General features: G+C 50.5%; 4 protein-coding genes and 1 long non-coding RNA gene across 54 annotated transcripts in view; 3 read left to right on the top strand and 2 right to left on the bottom strand.

Moving 5' to 3' along the window:
• The first annotated feature begins 201 nt into the window (after positions 1-201).
• Positions 202-1,005, top strand: LOC122391244 (neuronal acetylcholine receptor subunit alpha-7-like). The gene has a single exon (XM_043384990.1). The coding sequence runs from the start codon at positions 202-204 to the stop codon at positions 1,003-1,005; it is 804 nt and encodes a 267-aa protein (XP_043240925.1).
• Positions 1,006-1,723: 718 nt separating this feature from the next.
• LOC122391246 (SNW domain-containing protein 1-like) lies at positions 1,724-14,974 on the top strand. Its single transcript, XM_043384991.1, has 6 exons — positions 1,724-1,746; positions 1,946-2,081; positions 3,832-3,948; positions 11,805-11,949; positions 12,677-13,049; positions 13,369-14,974. The coding sequence occupies exons 1-6, from the start codon at positions 1,739-1,741 to the stop codon at positions 13,559-13,561; spliced, it is 972 nt and encodes a 323-aa protein (XP_043240926.1). The 5' UTR covers positions 1,724-1,738; the 3' UTR covers positions 13,562-14,974.
• LOC122391248 lies at positions 4,317-10,371 on the bottom strand. The gene is made up of 4 exons (XR_006258318.1): positions 10,279-10,371; positions 9,887-10,079; positions 9,509-9,608; positions 4,317-4,993 (listed from the first exon to the last, which is right to left on the bottom strand). It is a non-coding gene; the product is annotated as an uncharacterized LOC122391248 (long non-coding RNA).
• Positions 5,037-9,502, bottom strand: LOC122391247. The gene has a single exon (XM_043384992.1). The coding sequence runs from the start codon at positions 5,718-5,720 to the stop codon at positions 5,160-5,162; it is 561 nt and encodes a 186-aa protein (XP_043240927.1). The 5' UTR covers positions 5,721-9,502; the 3' UTR covers positions 5,037-5,159.
• Positions 14,975-15,318: 344 nt separating the features above from the next.
• Positions 15,319-26,881, top strand: part of LOC122391227 (broad-complex core protein isoforms 1/2/3/4/5-like) — a 53,896-nt gene continuing 42,333 nt past the window's right edge. For 16 of the 50 annotated variants that reach the window (XR_006258312.1, XR_006258314.1, XR_006258313.1 and 13 more), the window contains exons 1-5: positions 15,487-15,553; positions 17,322-17,516; positions 17,880-18,056; positions 18,391-19,057; positions 19,337-19,396. Coding sequence is in view for 42 of the 50 variants with exons in the window: in XM_043384967.1 (XP_043240902.1) it covers positions 17,328-17,516; positions 17,880-18,056; positions 18,391-19,057; positions 19,337-19,396 (1,093 nt within the window). In the remaining 8 variants the exon portion in view is untranslated. Of the gene's footprint in view, positions 15,685-17,321; positions 17,517-17,879; positions 18,057-18,390; positions 19,058-19,336; positions 19,397-26,881 lie in introns of all 50 variants that reach the window. The other 34 variants (XR_006258311.1, XR_006258310.1, XR_006258315.1 and 31 more) reach the window with 13 other exon arrangements.

The following is a 26,881-nucleotide window of genomic DNA, read 5'->3' on the forward strand; positions in this document are numbered from 1 at the left end:
CCTGGGACTGACTCTGCAGCAGGTGGTGCTCGATGAGGCCACGCACGAGGCCACGCTCAACATCTGGGGTAACCTGGAGTGGAAGGACGACAAACTCGTCTGGGACCCGGAGGACTATGGGGGCGTGGAGAGCCTGCGCATCCCGCCGGATGATGTGTGGATTCCGGACATCATGCCGTACAACATGCTGCCCGACCGGATATGTCGTGGATGGGAAAGACGTTAATCGTCGTGAACTCGGACGGTTCGATGCTGTACGTGCCGCCGTCGTCTTTGCGTGTGTTTTGTAGGAGAGACTACCACGCCGGTCCCCACCTTGAGGAATTCCGATGCACGCTGAAACTTGGCTCCTGGACTTACAATGGACACCAGGTGGATATAGACATTAAAGATGACAGCGCCGACCTGTCATCGTTCATCAAGACTGGTGAGATCTGGGAGCTGCAGGGAGCGTCCATTAAGAAGAACACCGTGTACTACGAGTGCTGCCAGCCGTACGTGGATGCGACACTGGAGGTGAAGCTGCGCCGCTCTGGCTCGCTGTCGGCGTGGCCCAACCTGCCGGTGGCCGTGTCGCTGCTGACGGCGCTGGCCGGTCTGTTGGTGCCGGTCGACTCGCCACAGAAGCTGACCCTGCCCTGTCTGAGTGTGCTGGCGGCCGGCGGTGCGGCGCTCGCCGAGTTCGGCCTGGTGGGCACCGCCGAGTACCGGGCGCACTACCTGCGCACCTACCACGCCTACACGTACATCGCCGTGGCCGTGCTGCTCTGGACCGTGCTGGTGGTGGTGTTGGGCCGGCCGCGCGCCTGCCGGCTGCCCGCCTGTCTGCGCCGGCTGCTGACCGGCTGCCTGGCCTGTGTCTGCTGTCTGGCCGCGCCGCCCGAGCCGGACGCCAAGGGCCTCTGTCACGAGTGGACCGCGCTGGCCGGACTGCTGGACCGACTGGCGTTCCTCGTCTTCCTGGTGCTGATCGTGGTGGGCTCCGCCAGCTCCATGGGCTACTAGCAGCGGCCGTGGGCTGTGCTGGCGGCGGGGCATTCCGTGTAGTGATTACTGAACGTTGGAGTTAAAACACTTTGGCTGGATTCATACAGAAATGTCGTTAAAATTAGTTGCAAATCTGTAAAGACAACCTGAATCATTCCAAATACATTGCCTTTGATGTGGACGCATTTCATACTGCCCGTTAGCCGGTAACCCACTGCCGGAATATTCTGTCAATATTCTGTCTGCCCTGAATATTCATATCATGTCAATATTTCGTACTGATATTAGGGTATGTTTGATGTGCTTTGCGTCACTCGGGAGTCACTGACGCTCTTCAGAGACTACCAGTTTCAGGCTTGTGCGTAAAAACTAAAACTGTATTTTGCCAGCTGGCAATTATGATGCAACTTACAAGCAACGTGGGCTATTGCTGTATGGTTATTGGTTATGGTGTACCGTCAGCTGCACCATAATTTTGGTTTAAACGATGCTGTTGATGGATGGCCTGTTACTTGACATGACAAATACAGCAGTTTGTTATCCTCAGCCATTTTTCTTGCGAATAAAAAGCCCTATAAAAGTATCGATTTTTTTAGACAAGAGCATGTGGTTCATACGACTTTTCGCCATTTCGCTCCAATTCAGCTAAAGCTTCGCGGTGAAAGGCGAGGGTATTGGCTGGTATGATACACAGGGAGCAAGATTAATTCCGGCTTGACTGTTCGGTAATGCCACTATATGTGGGCGGATCATGAATGGGTGAGATACTATCATGGTTGAAAACAAACATCGGGTATGGCTAAATGCAGTGTATCAAGCTACGCCTACTACATTATAGCGCGGTACTTACGATGTGAATTGTGAATGTTCCACAGGCCGAAATTTATCACCGTAGCCGTGTTGTTCAACATGTGTTGGCAACTTATTTAAGTTTTATCCCGTTCCTTGTCTATTTCAGAATAAACGCCAAGATCCCTCGTGGTCCTCCGTCGCCGCCGGCGCCTGTGATGCACTCTCCGACACGGAAGGTGACCGTCAAGGAGCAGCAGGACTGGAAGATCCCTCCGTGCATCTCAAACTGGAAAAACGCCAAGGTCAGAGCGCTTCCTGTAGGCTATTTGCGCTGTGATCTGCTGTCGTGGGCTGTCACGAGGATAGGGCGCTGCACGTCGACTGTCTGTCTCACAGATCCTGGGTATTTTGCTACGACATGTAGCGGTGAAGGAGAGCTGCGAGGGAGCACCGGAAATAATACAACTGCGCACTTATCTATTTGAACTTCACACCTAGTTCTATAGTAGTTTTTGCAATGGACTTACAAAAAAGGCTAGATCTAGATGCTGGGCAGTTTGGGCCGCTGGTGTCTGAAAGGCAGTGTGTAGTGGTGGTATGCACATAAGCATTGCGCAAAAACATGGGCAAAAGCGCATTGTCCTCGTCTGGAGCTGAGAATAATTGACAGTAATCTGGCGCGACTTTTCTGACGTTTATTCTGAACTGGAGTTACAAAACGTCGGCCGCGTTTGGAAGCGATCTGCCGTTTATTTGTTTCTTTCTTCTCTGTCCGCGTCACTGTGGCCACCCGGCAGCGCTCTATGTTTATATGAGGCGAGCGGCTTGCGGCCTTCGGCGTGACTGCGTCCTTCGGCGGGCATGCTGCGCGTTTTGTGTAGCGGACACTGCCGCTGTGAACAGAGCTCACTAGGTAGTAGGTAGGTACCTGATAAAATATCGTCGCTATATCGTCGCTTAAAGCGACGATATTTTCACCGTCACCGTTCAGTCATTGGATTTGTTTTGCTGGAGGGTTTCAGGCATTTTGGGCGTGGTGTAGCGTGATTGCGCCCACGGTGAATGGATACATGACTCGGCTGTGGCACTGTTGCCGACTGGGCCGGGTGGTCCGGTCGTGGCTCGTGGACCCCCACCGGGGACCAGCGTGACAGGAAGCGAGGCCGGCTGTGTCGCGGAGCCGCGGTGTACTGTACCGTGCAGTCGGTGAACACAATTGAGCTCAATGTAGTGCTATGCCGAGACGGAGCGACCTGCGCCGGCTGGCTGAGTCTCGGCCTTCCAAGGCCATCAATTTACACATAGCTGAGCGCACTGCCTACGCCCGACATGCTAACACAGAGCGGATAGAAACTGGGCTATTTGGTGACGTATTCCTGTTTTCGAGAAGGGGTATCGCCCGGTCTCGCACTTGCTATTGCACTTTACAAATTTCGGTGTTGACTGTAAAATTTAGATGAAACGTGAACCAGCTAGAAAGTGATTAATCTTTAGTATAAACTTTTTATTGGAATTCGGGGCCTCGGGCATTCTATCGGTGCTCTCGTTCTGTCTTTGAATTTGCAACTATCGCTAAGTTTCGTATGCTACACGGTGCGATGAGCATCGGTCGTATTTGTCATAATCATTGACGATGATCTTTCCAGACGAGCGGGACCATCATTGTATTGCTTTGGATGCCATTTCATGTAGCCAATCAGACCAGCGTGTCGTGCCGCGTGGGTTGTCGTTCACTGCATTTGAGTCTGTTGTCTCTGATGCAGTGGCACATTGCTCGTAATTCTGACCATAACTATGTACTTTAAGTCAGCCATCTGTTTGTTAGATATGTGACTTACGCTGATTATGGTCACATCTGTTCTGTCTTCAATGTCCTCCCTGACTCTTTCACTGCTATTCGTGTTTTGAAGATAGTGGCTTTCCTCGGGCTGCTGTGAGCTTTTTGACCGCTGCCACCTTCGTTCTGACCGCTGTGGCCACTGTTCTGACCGCCGTGACCTGTGTTCTGACCGCCGTAACCTCCCCTCTGACCGCTGTATTTCCAACCCTCAGGGCTACACGATCCCGCTGGACAAGCGGCTGGCAGCCGACGGTCGTGGCCTCCAGCAGGTCCACATCAACGAGAACTTTGCCAAGCTGGCTGAGTCGCTGTACATCGCTGACAGAAAGGTCGGTCCCTGGCGCTACTGTACCCGGGATGTCACCGCTCGCACTGGTGGATCTGAAGGGTTAATTAAGGGAAAAATAAGTCACGCGAAAATGCATACCGCGCACCTACCTGAGTTTTATCTTATTTGACAGTGGACAGTGCATTAAAAGAAATGAAATATTTTGGCCTTCAGCTTCCTCCTACCTTGACAAAAAAGTACTCATACACTTACACCACCAAAGAAGGTGCCCTCGCCATCGCCTGGTTTGTAGCGTAAACACTTTAATATGCTGTTTCTAAATTTGTACTGCAACGTAAAAAGGTGACCTTTTCTTTAAGCATTGCATATGTAGCCAGTCACTGCACTGCCGCACTCTCACATTCGGAGTCACTCACTGCATTTGTATTGGCCGTCACTCCAGCATCAAGGCCAGCACCATTCTGCCGGCCATCGGCCCGCACATCCCCGGTCTCGGCGAGGTCACGTGGTCCAATACGTCACAGGGCCCCGGGCGCCGCGACCGGCCAAACCACTCGTCTAGACAGAGTCGGGGCCACGCCACAGAAATATACGCAGTAACTGCTACGGCTACACTCTTCCCCCTCATAAATACATTAGCAAGCTGTCGGACTCCCGCAATCAGAACCGTGAAACAAAACAGAAACTTAGCGGCTACAACCGCAGGCGCAACACGACGCCAAACATATCGCGGCGAAACAGTCGATCGGAACGGCACAGCTACCAGCGCCCAGAAGCGCGGCCGCGCGGGCCCCGCATCTGACCGGCGCAACATCGCGGGGAGACGTCCGACACCAACAGAAACTCTCACGGCCACAGCCACCAGCAGGACACACAGCAACAAATCGCGGCGAAACCGTAGGATAGGGCGCACAACCACCGGCGCTCACGATCGCGGCCGCGCATGCCGCGCATCTTCTCGGAGCTACATCACAGGAAGACGAGCGCCGGCTGCGGGCATGACCAGACGGTCAGACTCGGCACCCACGAGTCCGGGGCCTCCGGGTCACTGGAGTCAGTTGCACTAAGCGTCTGATCGCAGGGCACTGCAACAGAAAGTCATTATCAACGAGCATAATGACTAAATTCATGGCACATAGTAATCGGGTGGTTTACGCAACCGAACCGGACGCCGCCGCGCACCACCCGGACCCAACTCAGACTCAACACTTGCACCTGCATCGGAGTCCACAGACGCACCTTGACTCCCACTCACAACAGCGCCAACATCAGAGCCCGGAACACAGTCACCCCGCTCATGATAATGAACAGAATCACCCTGCGCATTACCAGAGTCACCCCGAGCACCAGCAACGTCACCCAGAACACCAGGCGTGGCACCGGCATCCACGATGTCAAACTGGACACCAGCAGTGTCAGACGGGATCCCAGCAGCACCAGAAGGGATCCCAGCAGCGTCAGGAGGGGCACGAGCGGCGCCAGACTGGACACCAACAGCGTCAGGATGGGCACCAGCAGCGCCAGGTGAGGCATCAGGAACGTCAAGAGGGGCCACAACAACGTCGAGAGGGCCACCAGCGGCATCAGACGGGACACCGGCGGCGTCAGACGGGACACCGGCGGCGTCAGACGGGACACCGGCGGCGTCAGACGGGACACCGGCGGCGTCAGACGGGACACCGGCGGCGTCAGACGGAACAACGTCGGCGTCAGACGGGGCATAGGCGGCGTCAGACGGGACACCACTGCACACAATCCACTCCCCTCCATTGTTCCACACATCTGACACAACACCAACACAGGTAGACACATCCGGCGCTGTAACTTCAAGGGAACCACGATTATCTAATGCACTGTGCGTTCCGTATCGGCCGGCTTTGGGGACAATTTGCTCGGCACGCACATCAGGAACACCATCAACATCAGGTCCAACAGACTCGGACTCGGGCTCCTCAGACACGTCTCTCGGGGACACAGCTCGAGGCTTTAGCCGATTATGGTGAACCAAAATCGTTTTACCATTGCCATCGAGCTTTACCCTGTAATTCATATCGCCCACTTTCCGGAGTATCGTAGCGGGCTTCCAAGGTCTCAAGAATTTGTAGTACTGACCAACGGGAACTACCGCTTTGTGTAGGTAAACCAGGTCGCCTGGGTGAAATGTGAACTCGTTCAACTTACTTTCATAAGCTCGTTTGTTGCGAGCGTGCCGGCGATCAGATGCAGAGATGGCAAAGTGGTGCGCCAACCGCAGACTAGCGCAAAGCCCGTCCACATACTCTGCCACTGATCGACTACTCGTCGGCACTGGCGCACCCAACACCGCCTCCGCTGGCAGTTTTGGTTCGCGCGCAAACATCAGATAATAGGGTGAGTACCCCAGCGAAGAATGGATTTGGGCGCGGTACCCCAGCATTAGCAAAGGGAGGTGTAGATCCCATTCCGTGTGATTATTGTCGAGGTACTTTGAGAGCATGCCGAGAATGGTACGCATGAGGCGCTCAGCCTTAGCGTTCCCCTCTGGATGATAGGACGATATTTTCGACTTTTCAATCCCCAGCAACCGACAGGTTTCCGCGAGAATCGCACCTGTAAAATTTGCAGCACCATCAGAATGCAGTCGCCGAGGGCAGCCGTACCTGGCAAAAAACTCATTGACCAGAGTTGAGGCTACAGTCGTGGCCTTCATGTCAGGAAGAGGGTATGTTTCACACCAGCGTGTAAACGCGTCACACACCACAAGCAGATGCTTATTTCCCCTACCAGTTGTCGGCAATCCACTCAAAATGTCAATGCACACAGTGTCAAAAGGCTCAGCTGCATACAATTCCCCCATGCCAGCACGAGGTCGAGGGACCGGGTCCTTTCTGGTGTTACACCGCTCACAGCTCCTGCAAAACGTCTCAACACTGCGAGCCATGTCAGGCCACCAGAACCTGGCCCGAATCTGTTCCAGAAGTTTTTCAGCTCCAAAGTGACCACCAGCCGGACCTGCATGGAGCGATGTCAGCACTCCCGGAACCAGCGACTCAGGCACGACAACCTGCAGTCTCTCAGCTTCACCAGCACGTCTTTTGTACATCCTGTAAAGAACACCATTCAGAAGAGTCAGCCTAGACCACTGCCCGAGGAACGGCGACACCGCCGCAGACACCTCACGCCTTCGAGGTTTCACACCCGCGGACAGAAAACGCGTTACTTCAGCAACAGCCCCGTCCTGATCCTGCTGTTCCCTGAGGTAGCTGGACGACCACGAAAGGGCTGAAACTGCACGGACAGTGGGCTCGTCGGTCTGTGTGGAGACTTCCACCCGGTCAGCCGGTCGTCGGCTCAGCGCGTCGGCGACAACGTTCTCTGCACCTGGACGATACAAAATATCAAAATCGAACTCTGACAAAATTTCAAACCACCTGGCAATCACTCCAGTAGGATGTCTGAAATTTAAAAGCCACTGGAGACTGGCATGGTCTGAACGTAACCGAAACTTACGGCCAAGAAGGTAGTGCCGAAAATGTTGCGTGAATAAAACGCACGACAACAGCTCCTTCCTCGTCGTGCTATAATTTCGCTGAGCCTTGGACAGTCGGCGGCTTCCGTAGGCTACGACCCGATCCACGCCACCCTGCTCCTGTAACAAGACCGCTCCAACGCCTTCATCGCTCGCGTCACAGTCCAGCGTGAAGACACCAGCACCGTCTCCGAACTGTGGAAAGGCCATCACTGGAGCGTCCGTCAGAGCAGTCTTCAGCGCCTCGAACGAAGACTGTGCCTCTGGTGACCAAGAGAACGTGACATCTTTCTGGGTAAGTTTGAATAACGGGGCTGCCACTTCTGCAAAGTGAGGAATATATTTGCGGAAGTAAGATGCCAACCCAAGGAAACTACCAAGTTCCTTCACATTGCACGGCTGCGGCCACTCCAAAATTTTCCTAACCTTTTCTGGGTCGGTTCCAATTCCTTCACTAGAAACAACATGACCTAAAAATGTGACGCTGGAACGAAATAACTCACACTTTTCCGGGTTCAATGTCAGACCAGCATCCTGCAAACGAGTCAGAACACAGTCTAGTTTGGCCAGCACATCTTTAAAATCAGAACCATGAACAATCACATCGTCAAAATAGTGAACACAACTGGAAGATGGCACATCTTTGAGCACCACATCGAGCAGCCGAGCGCACGTGGAAGGGGCTCCCGAACAGCCGAACGGCATCCGAGAATAGCGATGGCAGCCAAAAGGAGTGATTATGGCAGTTTTGTCCTTGTCATCCGGATCCACTCCCACCTGAAAATACGCGTTGTTCATATCCAAGACACAGAACATGTTGGAACCTGATAGCGCTTCAAGTGACTCATCCACACGAGGAATGGGATAAGATGATGGTCGAGTTACGGAATTGAGCCGCCGGAGATCCGCACATATGCGAATCTTACCGTTTTTCCGTCTCACCAGGCAGATCGGGGAAGCCCAGCTTCCCATACACTCCTCCAGCACACCCTGTCTCACAAGATCCTCTATCTGCGCCTTCACTTCAGTGGCAAGATGGGTAGGTATGCGTCTCGGTGGCTGACGCACCGGCGGGCTGTCACCCGTGTCAATGCTGTGGCTAACTAGGGTGGTAAAACCAATATGTCCGTCAAACATCTGTTCGTGTTTGTTCAGTACATCCCTTACCTGGTCCTTTTGCTCATCAGATAGCCCACATGTGTTCAAATCAAACTTATCACAAACATTTCTACCGTGAGGGCTAATGGGCGCGTCCGCAATCTCCTCAGCAAACCCCACTTCAAGTTGCCCCAATTCACTACGTTTAAGAATCGATATCGGTTCAGTCGTTATGTTCCGAACCACACAAGGTACGGATGGCCCGGACACCTCGACTAGCGTACTGACGAACTCAAGACCCACAATCTCCAGCTGGGGTTGCACAACAGCTGGGCCACGATAGTCACAGCGGGACACAAAACCACGTACGAGTACCTCATCACCCGGATATATCACCGTGTCACGACTCACCACCACATTCCCCACAGAGACGGCTTCGGCCGACACCGAACGCACAGCAGCTGTTGGCGTCAGTACCAGCCGGCTCCGTCGGACATCAATGACGCACGGGCACACACGTAAAAAGTCCAGCCCAAGGAGACACGGCACATCGATGGACTCCGATACAAATACAGGAACCGATGCACAAGTTACCCCAAAATCAAACGACAAGACGGTTGTTCCCAACAACGGAAGATCATCCAGAGAGGCAGTTTTGGCACGCACCGTGGTTTTGCGCAGCGACGGCCGGCCCGGGAGAGCGTCAAACACCGAACGATTGACTATACTGATGTTACTGCCAGTGTCCAGTAAGCATGTGCAACTGACTCCGTTCAACAGCGCAGTGAATGTCATATCCGGTTGCAACGTGATTACGCCGTCGGCTGGCCCTGCGTCAGATCGCGGGACCCGACCCCGGACCCCGGGACGGTTCCCCGCCAGTTTTCCGCCTGAGGGTACCTGCCACAAACAGTTTCCACATGCCCCAGGGACCCGCACCGCTGACAACGATGGTCCCGCTTGGCACACTGCCACCTCATGTGACCAGACTTACCACAAGCAAAACAGTCTCGCGGTTGACGGGGGCCAGCGCCACGCGACCCCACTGGCCGGTTTTGCAGCTGTGACTCGAGCTCCGCGATACGGCGCTGCAACTGAGCAATTATGGACTCATCGTCGCCCCCTACCGCTAGAGAACGCACCGAGGCGTCATGCGGAACGCCTTTGGTAGCATTGCGCTTGTTTCGCACCTTAGCGACAGCGGCATCGAACGAGGTGATACCGTCAGCAATCACAGCCGCATAATAATCATCAGGCAGAGCAGACAGAAAATGGTTAAAGAGTAGCTCGCCTTGACCATCCGCAGGCTGGTTGGGAAACGCATTTGCCACATGCTTGCGGAACGTGATTACAAAGTTATCCAGTGACTCACGTGGATCATATCGCAGGCCTCGCAAGGCTAGGTGATAGTCAATGGCACTGCGCTGCGAAAAAGCAGCCCGGAGACCATCTGCAGCCGATTGAAACGTCCGCTGCTGTTCCCTGGACAGAGCGTCAAACGCGTCTCTGGCGATCCCAGAAAGGCAGAGTGGAAGGATATCTACTTTCCGCTCATCAGTCCAGTACTGTAGGCGAGCATACCGATCAAAATCATCCAGAAAACGACGAACACATCCCTCTCCCGAAAATCGAGGCATCCCCACATTTACAGGGCCCGATGTGGCACCGGGCGACACAGAACATGGTTTTTCATCCATTATGACAGGTTGCACAGCAAAACACTACAAGGACACGGGTGGTAAAAAACTGCAGGGCTGAACCTACCGGTTGTTTAGAAGCGTCCGTAGACGAGCCGCCGGGCAGAGACACCAGGCAGGCGGGCGCGCAGACGCCAATCAGGCAGGCGCCAGGCAGGCAGGCGCGTAGACGCCAGGCAGGCCGGCGCGCAGACGCCAGGCAGCCAGGCGCGCAGACGCCAGGCAGGCAGGCAGGCGCGCAGACGCCAGGCAGGCGCGCAGACGCCAGGCAGGCAGGCGCGCAGACGCCAGGCAGGCAGGCGCGCAGACGCCAGGCAGGCAGGCGCGCAGACGCCAGGCAGGCAGGCGCGCAGACGCCAGGCAGGCAGGCGCGCAGACACCAGGCAGGCAGGCGCGCAGACACCAGGCAGGCAGGCGCGCAGACACCAGTCAGGCAGGCGCGCAGACACCAGTCAGGCAGGCGCGCAGACACCAGTCGGGCAGGCGCGCAGACACCAGTCGGGCAGGCGCGCAGACACCAGTCGGGCAGGCGCGCAGACACCAGTCGGGCAGGCGCGCAGACACCAGTCGGGCAGGCGCGCAGACACCAGTCGGGCAGGCGCGCAGACACCAGTCGGGCAGGCGCGCAGACACCAGTCCGGCAGGCGCACAGACACCAAGTCAGGGCTCAGGCAGGCGCGCCGACACCAGCAGACGCGCCAACACCAGCAGACGCACCGACACCAGCAGACGCGCCGACACCACCAGACGCGCAGACACCAGCAGACGCGCCGACACCAGCAGACGCGCCGACACCAGCAGACGCGCAGACACCAGCAGACACGTCGCCACCAGCAGACACCAGCAGACGCGTCGCCACCAGCAGATACCAGCAGACACCAGCAGACACGTCGCCACCAGTAGATACCAGCAGACGCGTCGCCACCAGGTACTCGGCAGCGAAGACGACAGGCAGCGTCACGAGTGATCGCGGAGTGCAGACGGCGACACACGACACATGCAGCGCTGAAAATCGCAGAAGGCACGAGACAAACTGGTCTCGTACAGGCGTCCGAAAAAGCGTTGTCCGGACCCGCTGCCACCAAATGTAGCCAGTCACTGCACTGCCGCACTCTCACATTCGGAGTCACTCACTGCATTTGTATTGGCCGTCACTCCAGCATCAAGGCCAGCACCATTCTGCCGGCCATCGGCCCGCACATCCCCGGTCTCGGCGAGGTCACGTGGTCCAATACGTCACAGGGCCCCGGGCGCCGCGACCGGCCAAACCACTCGTCTAGACAGAGTCGGGGCCACGCCACAGAAATATACGCAGTAACTGCTACGGCTACACATATGTACGCATATCAGTCATCTCATATGCTTATCACATTCCAAGACCAAGACTGGCGGGTAGCGTCTGATGCTGTAAACTTTGATAAACCGTACCCAGCGAGACTAGCAAAGGTCAGCGCGAATGTGCGTGTTGTATAAACGAGCTGGCATACTTGGTGGTAAAGTGATGACATTGTTTATCCCAGCTGTTCAATGCAGATCCTGCCAGCGTTCGGTACTCATGATGACACATGTAATGACGGCCGCCTATGTCAACAGTCCCGCGAGGCGGTCGAGATGCGAGCCCAGCTCGAGAAGCGACTGGCGCAGAAGGAGAAGGAGCGTAAGGAGGAGAATCTGCGCGAGCTCGCCAAGAAGGCCCGCGAGGAGCGCGCTGGTATCCGCACGGCCACCGCCAAAGAAGGTGAGACGCTGCGTTGGGCGGGTACTGGATGATGTTTTCGTAGCCGAGTGACTGCGTGCGGGCGCGCTGAAAGGATGTGGTGCGTTAAATTTAACTAGGGCGGAGTGCTACTTGATTGGTTAAGTGGCAGAGCTGGTGGGCGGTGGAGCGTAGTAGTGACTGACCTTGGCGACTGGGAGTATAAATTGAGCCGGTTGTAGAGCGGTTCTGCGGATACACGTCCATGCTCTGTGAGTACACAGTAGTGGGGATAGGACCAGGGATGAACGGTATCCGGGTCCGGGCTGACTGCGAGCGAGCAAATAATAGAACATCCTCTTATTACTTATCAGGGGTTAGATAGGTAGATTGGGGGCATCCTGGAGTTAGATTGCTTTTGTTGATCTGCTAATTACTGAATGTGACATCAACAAGCTATCCCACAGTGTTGTAAGGTGACAGGTTGGCGAGGTCCCAATCGATTCTAGAGACCTGTCAGTGTCATGATGAACGTAACGAAAATCCCCCTTGAGCCAACAGGTGGCGCTGGAAGGCGTGGCTTAACCCCTCTCCGGCTCGGCCGACAGGTTCCAGCTGGCTCCCTATTTCCCGTCAGTCACCTCTCAGTTTCAGTCTGGAGGAATTCGCTGCACTTTTATCGTTACCGAGCACAGTAGTAAAAGTCGGACACCCCTCACCACCTCTCGGTCTCAGTGGGCGCCGGCCCCGCCTCTGCCTCTGTTCCCAGATGACGCGGTGCGCGACCGTGACGCGCTGCGTCAGGATCGTCACAAGGAGCGCGCGCGTGAGCGCAACCTGGCGCGCACCGGCAACGACAAGCGCAGCCGCCAGGACCGGCAGCGTGAGCGAGACATCTCCGAACAGATAGCGCTCGGTCTGCCGGCCCGCCCCGGCGGCTCCGGGGAGACCCAGTTCGACCAGCGGCTCTTCAACCAGAGCCGTGGCATGGACAGCGGGTTCAACGACGAGGACGCGTACAACGTGTACGACAAGCCGTGGGGCCAGGGCGCCTCGATGGCCTCCAATGTGTACCGGCCGGGAAAGAATGTCGAGAAGGAGGTGTTTGGTGATGATCTGGAGAGCCTGATGAAGACCAACAGGTGAGTCGTGGCGGCGGGAATGGTTTGGGCCGGGTGCCGTAGCTATGACGGTCGGGTATTCATACTCGACTGGATGGAGGACCGGCAGCGTGAGCGTGACGTCTCGGAGCAGATACTGCTACAACAGTTTACAAAAAAAGAAAACGTTTGTCACCGAAATTGCAAATGCTTACATTGCTCCAAGTACATATGAACGTGTATTTAACACACTCAAATCTCACACTAAGGCACGTTTATTTGTGTCGTTTGTTTAACATGCACCAAAACGTGTTTCCACCGCTGCCACGTTCACCGTCACCACATTGGCCATCCATTTCAGGTTCGCTCCCGACAAGGGTTTCGAGGGCGCCGACCGGTCCGGCGGCGCGCCGCGCACGGGGCCCGTCCAGTTCGAGCGCCAGGAGGAGTTCGATCCGTTCGGTATCGACCAGTTCCTCTCCAAAGCCAAACAGGCCAGCAAGCGGCCCGGCGACGAGCGCCGCGACGACAGGGACAAGCGGCGCAGACACTAACGGACAATGGACGGATAAGGTGTCAGACGCGGGAACGGAGACTCGGCGGCTGGTGCACGAGCCGGCGCCGGCGGAGGGACTGTCCGCGGCACCCGGTGACTGGAAGGATCTCTGGCGCGCGGCGGCCGATCTGGGTTACGACTGGCCGCAGAGGACGGTGGTCGCCGGTCAGTGGTCTCTGGTAATGGTTAGTGGTCGCTGGTCACTGTCCAGTGGTCAGTGGTCAGTGGTCATTGGCTAGTGGTCGCCGGTCAGTGGTCACCTGTTAGTGGTCACCGGTCTGTGGTCACTTGTCAGGGACCTGGTCAGATACGGCCGACCGTGGAGCTGGCGGTGCGGTTGCGTGCTGGCGTCAGGTTCGCCCGCAGTGTCGTGGAGAGCGGTAAGAGCGGTGAGGGCGGTCAGGAGCTGCCGCTGCCGACGCCCTGTGAGTGACCGCCGGTCCGGCAGAGACGAATGCTGCATCGCACTGGGTGCGATAGTGGCGCTGCCAGCGGCAGAAAATGGAATTAAGACCTCTGACGAATAAGGATGGAGGAACACCGCGTAATGTCGAGGTCCGTGAAAAGCAGAAGTTACCTGCTTCAAATGGATGCTCGCGTAAATTCGCGTGTAAACGTACATGAGTCTCCACAGACTCATGCTGTGGGAGTATGTGTGTTCGAGTGTGCGTGAGTTGTATGAGTTCGTCATCGCTGTTTTTGATAGTCGTATAATGTGGACCCATTGGTGACTGACGTCTGTGATCGGGTGCACGATCGCATATGGAGGCTGCCGTGGTCCTCACGTACTACATCGGATGTCGTTTTGGTGACGTCATCCACAGAGGTGCAGTTGTTTGGTGCCAATCGGCGTCTGTACAAAGTCTGTTGTGTCTTTGATGTGCATTCATTTCATCAAAATTGGCCATTTCTTATTTTTAGACTCTGCTGTAAACCATTTCATATTATTGACCTAAAGAAGTGCCTATCTATTTCATTTTTTTTCCTAGCCCTTAATTACTATATATATAGTTTGAAATGTTATTTCCGCTGTCTGTTTATCTTTCCGACTCAATTTTTCCCTTTTCTCCCCCACCCCTAAAAATTCGAGTCACGCCCGAACACATTTGCAAACACATTGGGTGCTCACTGCTCAGGGCTCAGCCGAGACGAGCGCCCAACAAAACATCCAGCCGTAAGTGATAGGTCGAAATTAACGAAAAGTCATGGAACAATCTTGGAAATCGAAGTAGGCGTTTTGCAACCGTCGTTTCACTATGAATGCATGTCAGTGTCTGTGGTAGAAGAATGGACGCGACGATGACTTGGCCTCATTGTTTGCACCATGTATGCGTATGATCCTGTCTGATTTGTCTTGCTCGGCTGCGAGCTGTGACGAGACTTTTCATATGCCAATAAACAGACTTCTTCATCGCTTGGTTGGTTCCGAAAAAAACTTGGGTTCTTCAAAGTTGTTCAGATTGGGTTTCTTGGGTTCGTGATCTTCGACTTTATGGAAAGATAGATATTGGAAAGCAGTCACCTTTGTTACAACTTACGCCAAGCGTCATCCATCGCTGTTTTCGGGGGCATTTATCCATCCGTTCCTGATTGTCCATTTTTGCCACTCTAGCTCCTCATAAGAGGACACTTGACATGTCCACCAATCAGCGCCTGTTTCTGTTCCGTGATAGCAGACGAAAATTGTGATTTTAATAGCTCATTTATTTGTTTTTTCATTACACAGCAGTTAGCATTTATTTGAAAAAAAAAACTTTCAATGATTTTTTTATTGTTTGTCAAAAATTAGGTCGGCTTCGCTTCCTTTGTATCGGTTGAATAATTGTTTTACAAAATATATCTTGCAACTCGGGCGCTGATTGGTCGCTGAGGGGATGCGCTGAGCGCTGAGAGGACCAGAGAGGACGCTCGCTGACGCCATCTTGACCAGGAGGAGCAGTGGAGAACTTATACGGCCTTGCAGTGGAGAGTGGAGAGGAGGGCCTCGGAGGTTTGTCCAGGTTTGTCCGCGCCGGCGCTGCCCAAGCCTGGCTGTGCATGTAATATACATTCTATGTGTTGTAGTTTGTATTTTCTCTGCCCAGCTTTTGCTGCAGAAATCATAAAGCATAATTTTGCAAGGTAGGTGCCTGTTCTGAAAATGAAATGTCTCGCGTTCGCGGGCCGCGATAATGCATTTCAGTATTTCAGTTTGTGTACCAAGAAGGGAGGCATTGGATGACTTACTACCTTTTGCACCCTCTAAAGATGGAGAAATTCACAATTTAAAAACATGAAGGAAAGAACTTTTGAGCTTGAAGAGGGTCACCACACAGACCACACAATTGTATTGTGTGTATTTGCATTGTGGCTGAGGGTATTGGTATGATAGATATTGAACAATCATAAGCAATCCATATTCTCAAATTTGGTGCCAATTACTGCTCAGGACCTGTATCTGTGGTTACTTATCTGATTATTCACATTTACTCATGGCAAAGCATGGACATCCCCTCCAGTCCACGAATCACCCTGTTGGTCAGCGACAAGGTGCTGCTTTCCCTTCCACCATTTCGGCATTAACAGCATGCAGGAGGCAGCCACAACATGAGGTGGGAGACTGTTCAGCAGAGCTGCGGCTCTAGCTGAATCGCCACCTGCCCATTTCCAGCCACAGTTGCGGGAGATTGGACCTTATCTTACTTGACCTAACTAGCTCCTCAGAAGTGTCTCCTCAGGTTTACCTGTGCAGTTTGAAAACAAAAAGAAACTTTTCTTAAAGTTTGGCCACTCTTTTGCGGAAAGCTGCTGAATGTACTAGGGAGAATGAACAATTTACAGGACAATAGTAATCAAATATGTATTGTCTTGTTATTTAAAACCCTTGAATGGCTGATGAAGAAGGCAGTAGCCTTTGAAAGCTACCTTTATATAAACTTTACTGGTGTTCAACAATTCATTTATACCAGAGGGCTGTTCACGGGCCCTGTGTGCGGTCGGACCGCACACAGCCTCCAAGCTCCGCCCACTGCGTCCCTACGTCAGCCTTCCGTCACCGCACACAGCGACCGCTGTGGCCGGTCGGGACTGGCCACAGCGGACCGTCCACCGCACGCAGCCGTGACGTCAGAGCCGCCTACCCATCCCCTACCCCCACGCCTGCTGGACGCTCCGCACACACCGCACGCAGCAGTGTGCGGTGCCCGTGAACACCCCTCAGGACAATACTATGATATCATATTTACTCTTTGAAATAAATGACTTGAATAGCTTTAAAGCCTGACAGCTCACTATCATGCTGTAAGGCGTTTGGTCGGTCTGTTTGAGACAGTGGGGCTATTTCAGACAGTATGTATTGGTCTATTAAAATGTCTATAAAATGAAAACCATTTCATTTTTTGTCATTTTTGCTCAGGTTGGTGTGGAATTAAACAGTGAATTGCCTGAGGAAAAATGACACAAAAATATCAAATGGTTTTCAATTTATACCCATTTTACTCAACCACTACATACTGTCTCAAATAGCCCCACCCTACAGTACTGGTCTTTGGGCCTTGTTATGACTGCAGTGGAGATAGGTAGCCCACCTCTTCCATCTGTCAAATTGTTAAATGCTATGACACTGAAAATGGCCTACTTCCTAAGACATCTGTAATTGTTTGTACCCTTCCTCACCTTCTTACAAGTACATAGGTGTTAAATAGTCTGTTTGGTATAAGTGGTCTTCAGAGAACTGTTGAAAGTAGGTTCTGTTTCCTAACCAATCTTTGATGTTTCAGTGAGCTATGGCAGCTGATGGCCAGAGGTTCTGCCTGAAGTGGAATGACTTCAGGAACAGTGTCACTGCTGTGTTTGAAGACTTGAGGCAGGATGAAGAGCTGGTTGACATTACGCTTTGCTGTGAGGGCAAGAAGGTGAAGGCCCACAGAATGATGCTTTCAGCATGTAGTCCATACTTCAGGGAGCTTCTCAAGGTATGTCAATTGTAAAGAAGTCAATTACTTTCAATTTCAATCAATTCAATTTTTCATCAAGTGCTAATGATATTTGAAGAGCTGTTAAAGCCATTTAAGGATAGAAATTTGATAAGACAATGAACTGTTGTACACACATAAAATGTCAGTCAAACCTTCAACTTATAAATTGCTGATTTTTTTTTTCAATGCAACCTTTGGGCTGGGGCATGACCATCACCTTTACAATGACACCAGCCATTAACCTCAGCAATCAACAGCATGGATGTTTCCATTTTCAATGTTATGCAGAATGAGATGACATCTGTTCTTGTTCTCTCACCCTGTTCTGCTTTACTAAAAGGTAATGTATCTTGTTTTCAGGAAAATCCTTGTCAACATCCAGTCTTTTTTCTCAAGGACACAACCTATGTTGATCTCAAAGCTGTAGTAGAGTTTGTGTACAATGGTGAAGTGAACGTCACACAAGGACAGTTGAGCAGTTTTTTGAAGACTGCTGAAATGCTGCAAGTTCGTGGCTTGACTGGTGATGATGAAAAGGTGGGTTCAGATCAAGATGGAATCTTAACCATCAAACTGGTTGCACTATAATGGAGATGGAGACTCCTTTTTAAAAGGAGAGTCCATTATAGATGGAGACTCTCCTTTTTTTGTAATTTTGCTGAAGCAAAACTCACTTAAATCTGAAGCTGGTTGAAACTTGAGTCAAAGTCAAATGATGGGCAAATGACATTCCAGCATATTCAAAGTAATTTCTGGTCTTATGTATGATGAGAAGCTGCTACTCTGCCTTATCAGGGGCTGTTTTCCTTAGATCCAAATGGCTATCACCATGATCAGTTGCCCATGACATATCTTCCATCTCTTTCTTCAGGAATCACAAACACCTGCACAGCCGCCCCCACCTGTGGCACGGCACCCACCGATGCAGCCGATGTCGCACCATCCGCCTCCCAGGCACCGGCCGGGGCCGGTCGCCCCGCCCATGGCGCCGCGCGTGCTGCCACCAACACCCATGAAGAGGCCACTGGCCGCGCCGCAGCCGGCCCCCACGCCGCCCAAGCGCCCGCCGCCTCCTCCGCCGCCGCCGACCGACTCAGACGTGTACGTGGAGCCGGTGGTGGTGTCCGACTCGCCCGAGCCGCCGCCGCCGGCCTCCCCAGCGGCGGCGCGCGCGCGCCAACCGTCCGGCTCGAGCGGCGGCGGCCCGGCCACGCCGGCCGGCTCCGAGCCGTCCGGAGACGCCGTGCCGTCCCCTGCCGAGTCGGCCACCCAGCCGCCGCCGCCGCCCGCGCCGTCACAGCTGCCGCCGCTGCAGATGCAGCCGGCGGTACAGCAGCAGCAGCAGCAGATGTCGGACACAGTGTCGCCGCTGCCGGCCGGCCCGGAAGGACGGGACCCGGCGGTGAAAGTGGAAAAAGTGGACATTACGGACGATGATGTGAGCTTAGAGCAGGCGCTGGGCCAGGTGGTGAACTATGAGGGCAGCTATGACTCGGAGCATTCGATGTCCGGGATGATGCACCATGACCTGAGTCAAGGTAAGCATTCAACCTTTAATTCTTGTTCATAAACAGTCTTATAGTAATCGTTTTGCTTAATCATTCATGCCTTCATTTTAGTACAGCGAGCATGTTGTAACAAGTAAAACTGTAACTCGTTATCAAATTTGAAAGATGACCAAATTTCCTCCTCCATCAAATGACTGCAACTACTTGTTATGTATATGATTATAAACAGCCGATCCCGTACTCGGGTCTGGCGCTGAGGGAAGGGTCGCTGGTGTCGTCTGACGCTCGCCCGTCCCGCTCCTGTGGCAGGTGGCGGTGGCCTTCCCCTTCCGGGCACCTCTGACGCGTCGGCGGCCGGAGTCGCGGCAGGTGGGTGCCCCGGAGGCGACATCCGACAGGGGAGCACCGCCCCGCCCTACCCTGCCCCCCCCCCCCCCCCGACTCGACTTGCATCCCCGGCCGATGGTGTAGTGGACGTTGATCGTACTCTGCAATTAAATTCCCTTCATTAATTTAGTTCCGTTTTATAAAGATTGGCTGTTTTTGTGGTTGGACTCCTTTTAGCGGCTCCATTCATGGTAGCATAGGTATTAAAGAATCGGAAAAAATATGAAGCCCAGTTTTACATTATCATCTTGATCTATGTCAGCGAGTCGTTTTGTGACTGCGCATTGTGTACTTATACTACTTTTACTTTATCTCCGTTTTAAAAGTGAAGCTGGCTGAATTTCGTTGTTACAAAAAAAAAATGATTAGTAGGTAATAATGGATTTATGAACAAGGACAGTGGGAATAGCGGTTGTAACAGTCAGTTCAGTGCGTCACGTGCCTCGTAGGTATGGGGCATTTGGGGTAAACCCATCGGCTGTACAGAGTTCCTACCCACCTGGCTTGCGGTAGACTTAACTACGTGAATAGGATGGATTCTCCTTCCGGCATAACGATTGCAAAAATACTTCGGTCAACTGATTGTCAGAACGTATTTCATGCTACCGTCATCAGAAGTAAGAGATGCGTGCCGCATTTGTTCTATATGATAAAAATGAAAAAGTTGATTTTGATGTGTTGACAATTGACATGATATGGCACAGGTACGGTTGATAGCTGATAACTGAATTATATAAATGGCAATGTGCCTATTAACCATGTGCCCAAGATCTTGGGCCTCGGGGAGACGAGAGATCTAAAACTATGAAATAATTTCTCATTTCATTCATACTTTCTACAGATCTCGTCATTTTTTCTTAGCTTTGTATTTTTGGCCGTTTTTGGGCCTTCACGTCTAGCCAGATGGGTGGGTAACTCCCCCTCCCCCGCCCCCGGTCCGCGGTCGGGTGGTGCTCCCCTGTTCACCATACGTGTGTGTACTGTGTAGGCCTGTTGGCGGTATTCTCGCACGTTTGTTACGACGGTCAGCCCACAGCTCGTAACGTAACGGTAACTGACAACCTGGTAACGTAACGGTAAACGGGACTTGATAACGTAACGGTAACTTACCGGGCGCCGTCGAGTGTTGCCGTTGGATTATGCCGTGTGCCAGCCTGTGGGTAGGGCAGAATGAATAACGGAAGTAACGGAACATCGGAAGTATATTTGCCAGGAGTTATTATAACGGAAAATTAATTAGATTTCCAAGCATAAAGCTCAAACTGCATTCCAAACAATCTCTGCTGGACAGACGAACGCTCTTTGAAAACAACGGTAATTATTGGTTTTATGCAATTCATACTTTTCTGGTCCTTTGGCAGTCGAGCCTGCCAGCACGGTTAAAAAAGATTTCTATAGGCTTCAATTTTTAGGGGCTTACGTTACTGCCTCACGCTACGATCTCGTTAAAAGGACTATCGGTGTACCATGCTTTATTTCTCTTAAATCTCTTCGGATATACTAGATACCTACGGTGATTGGCATGAGGAGCACAGCATGACATAGACAGCAGCGACCATGTTTCACTGGTAAAAATGATAATATAATCTTGACTTGCCGTTATTTTGGAGCACAGGCTGGCACAATCATAATCAAATTGTTCCTTTGTGTGTAGGTTCTAAAAGAAGAATACTGAAAATAAAGAACAACATCACTTTGAGTTTCCCAATCAGTTAATGGGAATACTCGCGCTTCGATCAGTAAAACCGCGTACAAAATCATTTTTAAACTTCTTTCTCTAAGGAAGGTAACTTTCGCCAAGGATGGTAACAAGGAAGGGGCCTAAGAAAGCAACACAGAATATGGACGATATCGTCAAGTTTGTACATGAGAAAGGCCCAGACCTGCCTACGTTTGTGGCTCATAACTTGCAGGCGCTTCCACCAGTCACATTTAATAGTTTGGACGTGTCGTCACTGCTACATACCATTAAGCAGACACAGGCAGAAGTCGGCCTGTTGAAGGAGGGGCTCAACACCCAAGCTCAGACAATCCGTGACCTGCAATCGGTGCTGGGTGAGCAGACCACTTCCAGGGTGGGAGGCCGGCAAGATCCCACCGGAGCGACGGCTCAAGGGGTGGTGGCCGCAACCCAGACTGAGGCAGCACCTACTTCTGCTCCAAACATCTATAGTGATGCAGGGACGGCAGTCACTGGCCACCTGATTGAGAAGATGCCAGTTGCCATCGAGCGTGCCAGTGAGGCAGGTGAAGAAACTGTGAAAGTGACAGCCGCTCTGGGTTTGGGTAACACAAGTGGACCTCAACAGCAGAGCTATGCGAGTAAAGTGGATGAGTGGAAGAAAATGGAAAAGGTAAATGGTAAACTCAGGGCAATGCCCATGAATGGAGTGGCACATGCAAAGAGTGATGCATCCGGTGGCAAGCTGAGACCAGCTGGAAAGAGGCACGTAAGTGGCTCTGTGAAAGAGTCTGGTCAAACAACGGTGAAGAAGGTGGTGAAGGCTAAATATGCCAGTGTCTTTGCTTCTCGTTTTGATACCAGTGTTAGTAGTGACATGCTTAAAAGGTATCTGGAGGAGAGACTTCATCTGGAAGTGAGTGTTAGCCCAGTTAAAACGAGGTATGATACCTATCACTCCTTTCATGTCATGTGTGAATGTGTAAACCCAAAGGTGTTCATGGATGATGCAGTATGGCCAGAGGGAGCTTACGTACGCTGGTGGAAGGGCAGTTTTATGGGTGGGGATGGAGACTCATCTCACACGGGAGGAAAGTAGACAGTCTTCAAACACTTAGAACTTTTTTAGAACTTTTAGAACTTTTTTATTCTTAGAGTAGTTTTTTATGCTGCAACTTAGTTTTTACAATTGTCATGGTTTTCCAAGGAACAGGAGTGCACTTTCCCTTCGTAAGGATATGGAATATTTGCTTGAAAGGTCAGATATGATATGTCTACAAGAAACTTGGTTGTTTAAAGAGGATTTGTATAGCCTCAATAATGCACACCCAGACTTTGTTGGTTTTGGAACAGCTACTGCTGACTTACAGAGTAGACTGTGTACTGGGCATGCTCCTGGAGGAGTTGCAATTCTATTCAAACAGTCTCTGCAGAGCTGTATCGAACCAGTTCATTTTGAGGTTGATTGGTGCATAGGAGCTAAAGTATCCATTGACGACAAACAGTTCTTTGTTCTTAGTTTGTATTTGCCTTATCAGTGTGTAGAAAATGAATTAGACTATATCGAGAAATTAGGAGAGCTAAGTTCCATAATAGAAGGGATAAGCTCAACATCATATATCCTTGTAGGTGATTGGAATGCAAATCTAGGACGGACAGGACAAGCTATGTTTGCAAAGTATATGATTGAGTTCTGTGAGGAACATTCACTCATTAACACTAGTCAAGCGCTATTGCCTTCAGATAGCTTCACTTTCGTCTCAAGTAGCTGGGGAACTGTGTCCTGGCTAGACCATGCAGTGTGTAGTGCGGACATGCACAGGATCATATCATCAATTGAGATAGGATATGGCATTGCTCAAGACGATCACATGCCTGTTAGTGTAAATCTGAATATACCCAAATTGCCTAGTCATTCGGAGAGTAAGATGGCTGGAAGTAAGAATGTTGATTGGGATAGAGTAACCAAACAGGACATAGCGAGGTATAGAAATGCTACAGACCATTATTTAAAGAAAGTGAAAATCCCACAGGCTGTGAAATGTGCAGATGGAAACTGTAAAGAGGTAAATCATGTACAGGACATATTCGTGTTGTATGAAGGAGTAGTGAATTGTCTCAGCAAAGCTGGGCAAGAGCTACTTGCGGGAAGGAGGGAGAATGGTGCTCAATCTTCCAAACCTGGCTGGAATGACTATGTTGAGGAGTTATATGAGATATCAAGGGAGAATTTCATTGTTTGGAAGGAGGCTGGTAAGCCGAGACAGGACCCCGTTTATGAAGCTCACAGGGAGGCCAAGGTTAGATTTAAAAGTGCCTTGAGATATATTAAGAAGCATGAAAATGAGTTACGCAGGGAAGCATTGGCCAAAAAGCTAGTTGAGAGGGACACCAAAGGTTTCTGGAAGGAAGTGAGGGTAATGAGTGGCTCACAGGTACCTAGACCTACTATGATGGAAGGGGTACGTGGAGAAGAGGATATTGCCTCTTTATGGAAACAACATTTTCAAGATTTGTTTAACTCTGTTGTGAGTAAGATGGATGAATTGAGTGAGGATATTTCAGGGGACTGCGAAAGTGCTCTCGTATCAGTAGATGAGGTAGATGCTGCCATCAGGGAGCTAGCTATAGGTAAATCGTGTGGTTTAGATGGGATCTCTGCTGAGCATTTAAAGAATGCGTCAGGTCGAATTGTACCTCTACTGAGTCTGTGTTTCACAGCCTGCATGGTTCATGGAAAGTTGCCAGATTCTTTGATGAAAGTAGTTCTAGTCCCTGTGATAAAGAATAAGGCTGGTTCCATCAGTTCGATGAATAACTACAGGCCAGTAGCATTAGCCAGTATCATCAGTAAGGTGTATGAGATCATTTTGCTCAAAAAGTTAAAACCTTTCTTAGGTACTCAAGATAATCAATTTGCTTATAAAAAGGGTATGGGAACAGATCAATGTGTATATGCTCTAAAGGAAGTTGTGAGTATGTATAGATCTATGAAGGGCAATGTGCACTTATGCTTCCTTGATGCCAGTAAAGGTTTTGACAGAATAAACCACAGTCTACTCTTTGATAAGCTGAACCGCAGGGGAGTACCAGCATGTTTAGTTAGAATATTGTCTTTTTGGTATACTAGTCAAAAGATGTGTGTGAGATGGGGATCCACATACTCAGAGTTCTTTGGAGTGTCAAATGGTGTAAGGCAGGGAGGGATTCTGTCCCCATATCTCTTCAGCGTCTATATGGATGACCTGAGTTCACTGCTCAATAGGTGTAGTACAGGTTGCTATATTGGAGAAAGAATTGTAAACCACTTAATGTATGCAGATGATCTAGTTGTGATGGCACCGTCCAGTGTAGGATTGCAGCGTTTGCTTAATGTGTGTACTGAGTTTGGAATATCTCATGATGTTAAGTACAATGCCCTAAAGAGTTGTGCAATGTGCTGTAGTTCAGATTTTCTGCGGAATGTACGAAAACGAGAGTTTTATGTGGGAGGGGTGCCGGTTGCCAATGTAGATCGAGTTAAGTACTTAGGGCACTACATAACTGATAACTTGTCCGATGATGCAGACATAGAGAATCAGACTCGTGTCTTGCTTCGCCAAGGGAACGCAATGTTAAGGAAGTTTCACATGTGTAGTACTGATGTAAAGATGAAATTGTTTAATGCTCATTGTAAGCCTATGTATTGTTCGCAGTTGTGGTGGTGTTTCAAAAAAGGAACTATGAAGAGGTTTGTCACTAGTTATCATAACCTTCTTAAAAGGACCTTAGGGCTATCAAAGTTTGAGAGTACCAGTGCTACCTGTGCATACTTTAGAGTACCCTCATGTGAGGCTGTCATTAGAGGCTTAATATATAAATTCATGAAAAGGGTTGATCTGAGCAATAACGGTATCATGGCAGCTATATGTTTGAGCAGTTTGAGGTACCAGTCAAGGATCAGGAGGTCATGGCTGGGAAGGCTGTATACAAGGGCAGACATGGATGTCACCTGACTCCCCTGTGTTTAGGCTGCAGTGTGTGTCTTTTTTAGCATGTGTGTTTGTGTGTGTTTTTATGATGTGAAGGGTTTTTTATGGACCAGTATGGTCTGGAATAAAGTTTTGTCTGTCTGTCTGTCTGTCTAACTTCCCAGAATGCAAACTGCAGTACGCAAAATTCCAAAATACGGACTAAGGTATTCGTGAGGTTACTTTACTTTGTTTGGCTTTTCGCGACGTTTGGTTTGGCATATCGCGATTTTTGGTAATTTGCTGCCATTGAATTTTGTGTGGATGCGGCGTTGAAGATGGATTGTGATCAAAACAATAAGGTAGGTCCAAATCTGTGCGAGAATACCATCAACTGTTATGCATGCACTCATATTCGATCAAGTCTCGATTCAAGTCCTGCTTTACTCGTAGGAAGACACACTTGTACGACGTGCGCGATGCATGTCACCTATATGATGATAGTCATTCATAAAAGCCAGCAGATTTTTCTTACTGTGCTATACCTTATATCATTCATTTTGTTGTTGATAAATGATAGTGGTGCACCAATGAAGCACTTCACATTAGCTGAATGATGCTGAATGCATATGTTTTTAGTGGTCCATAATCTATATGTTTTTAGTGATCTACGATATATAAAGCTCACTTGATTCTTAGGCTACTCTTGGTGTGGGTTAACTTTTTGCTTACAAAGTGCTGTCATAAAAGCAAAGTCTATAGGGATTACAATGTTTTTTAGATGTTTCTTCTTTGCGAGCCATGCGTCATTTTATTTAGTATCTCCTAGACATTCTTAACTTCCTTGGTCTTTGCAATTATGCTTGGTACTTAATTATGCTAAATATTTGTTTTTGTGAAGTAAATGCAGTTCATGGGTTGGCTTTATTCAATTGTCATTTAACACGTCCGAAATTGTGCCAGAAAACGATGGACTGCACATGAAAGCGTTGTTTTCATTGAGTGTTCGTCGCATGTTTCGGTTGGAGTTTGTTGGAGGCGTTTATTGGTGAGTTTTCTTGCAATAGCTAGGGCTTTGAACGCCTGATATAGCTGCAGGTAAAGTGAAAGTTAAGAATCTTACGTACTAGCCAATGCAATGGGTGTAAGATGATAGCACGACCTTCTGACGCCATTCTCATATTTGATTTAATGCTGTGATGCACTTATCCTAATAGCATGAAACATTTTAGCAAAAGTATTCAATTTTATTATTCATCATCATTTTATCAAACTATCTATCCACGTTGCAACCTTTCTGTTTTACGTGCCGAGACAAAAAAAAAACGGTAAACATCAATTTTCATCAACTCTGCATGGTGCAGTAGCACGGATGCTTATGTCGGTGAAGATAGCTTTATATTGCAGCTATTTTATTCATTATTTATGGTAGAACTAGGCGTTAAAAACACTAATTGTCGATTTGATGTGTTTTTAGAACGGTCAGTCCAATGTTCATTGGGTTGTCCGCCTTGCTGTAAACATTGGCTGTCCATTTCGAAGGCTGCACTCCATGTCCTCATGTTCTGAGCTGTCGTCAGTGATGCAGCGTTGCTACAGTATTCGTCAGGCTTTCATTGCATGCTGGATTCAGCGGCATCAAGAGATCACATTATGATGTATTTATTTATGTTTGTGAAGGACTCGTATACGCCCCCCCCCCCCATCCCCAACATTTTAACAACCTGTTCCATGTCTGTCTTAACCTTTGCGCCCATGTGGGTCATTGGCAATGGTCTTCACGCAAGTTTTGCATGATTCACGAGATCTGTTCTAGAATCCGTTTATCTAATCAAG

This window comes from Amphibalanus amphitrite, unplaced genomic scaffold, assembly GCF_019059575.1.
Source record: "Amphibalanus amphitrite isolate SeventyFive unplaced genomic scaffold, NRLGWU_Aamphi_draft 000427F_arrow, whole genome shotgun sequence".
Taxonomy (NCBI): domain Eukaryota; kingdom Metazoa; phylum Arthropoda; class Thecostraca; order Balanomorpha; family Balanidae; genus Amphibalanus; species Amphibalanus amphitrite.

Coding starts and splice junctions, on each gene's coding strand:
- LOC122391244 (XM_043384990.1), top strand. CDS start 202: ATGTCGTGGATGGGAAAGACGTTAATCGTCGTGAACTCGGACGGTTCG.
- LOC122391246 (XM_043384991.1), top strand. Junction 2,082..3,831: donor CAAACTGGAAAAACGCCAAG/GTCAGAGCGCTT, acceptor TCCAACCCTCAG/GGCTACACGATCCCGCTGGA. Junction 11,950..12,676: donor CACGGCCACCGCCAAAGAAG/GTGAGACGCTGC, acceptor CTCTGTTCCCAG/ATGACGCGGTGCGCGACCGT.
- LOC122391247 (XM_043384992.1), bottom strand. CDS start 5,720: ATGTGTCTACCTGTGTTGGTGTTGTGTCAGATGTGTGGAACAATGGAG.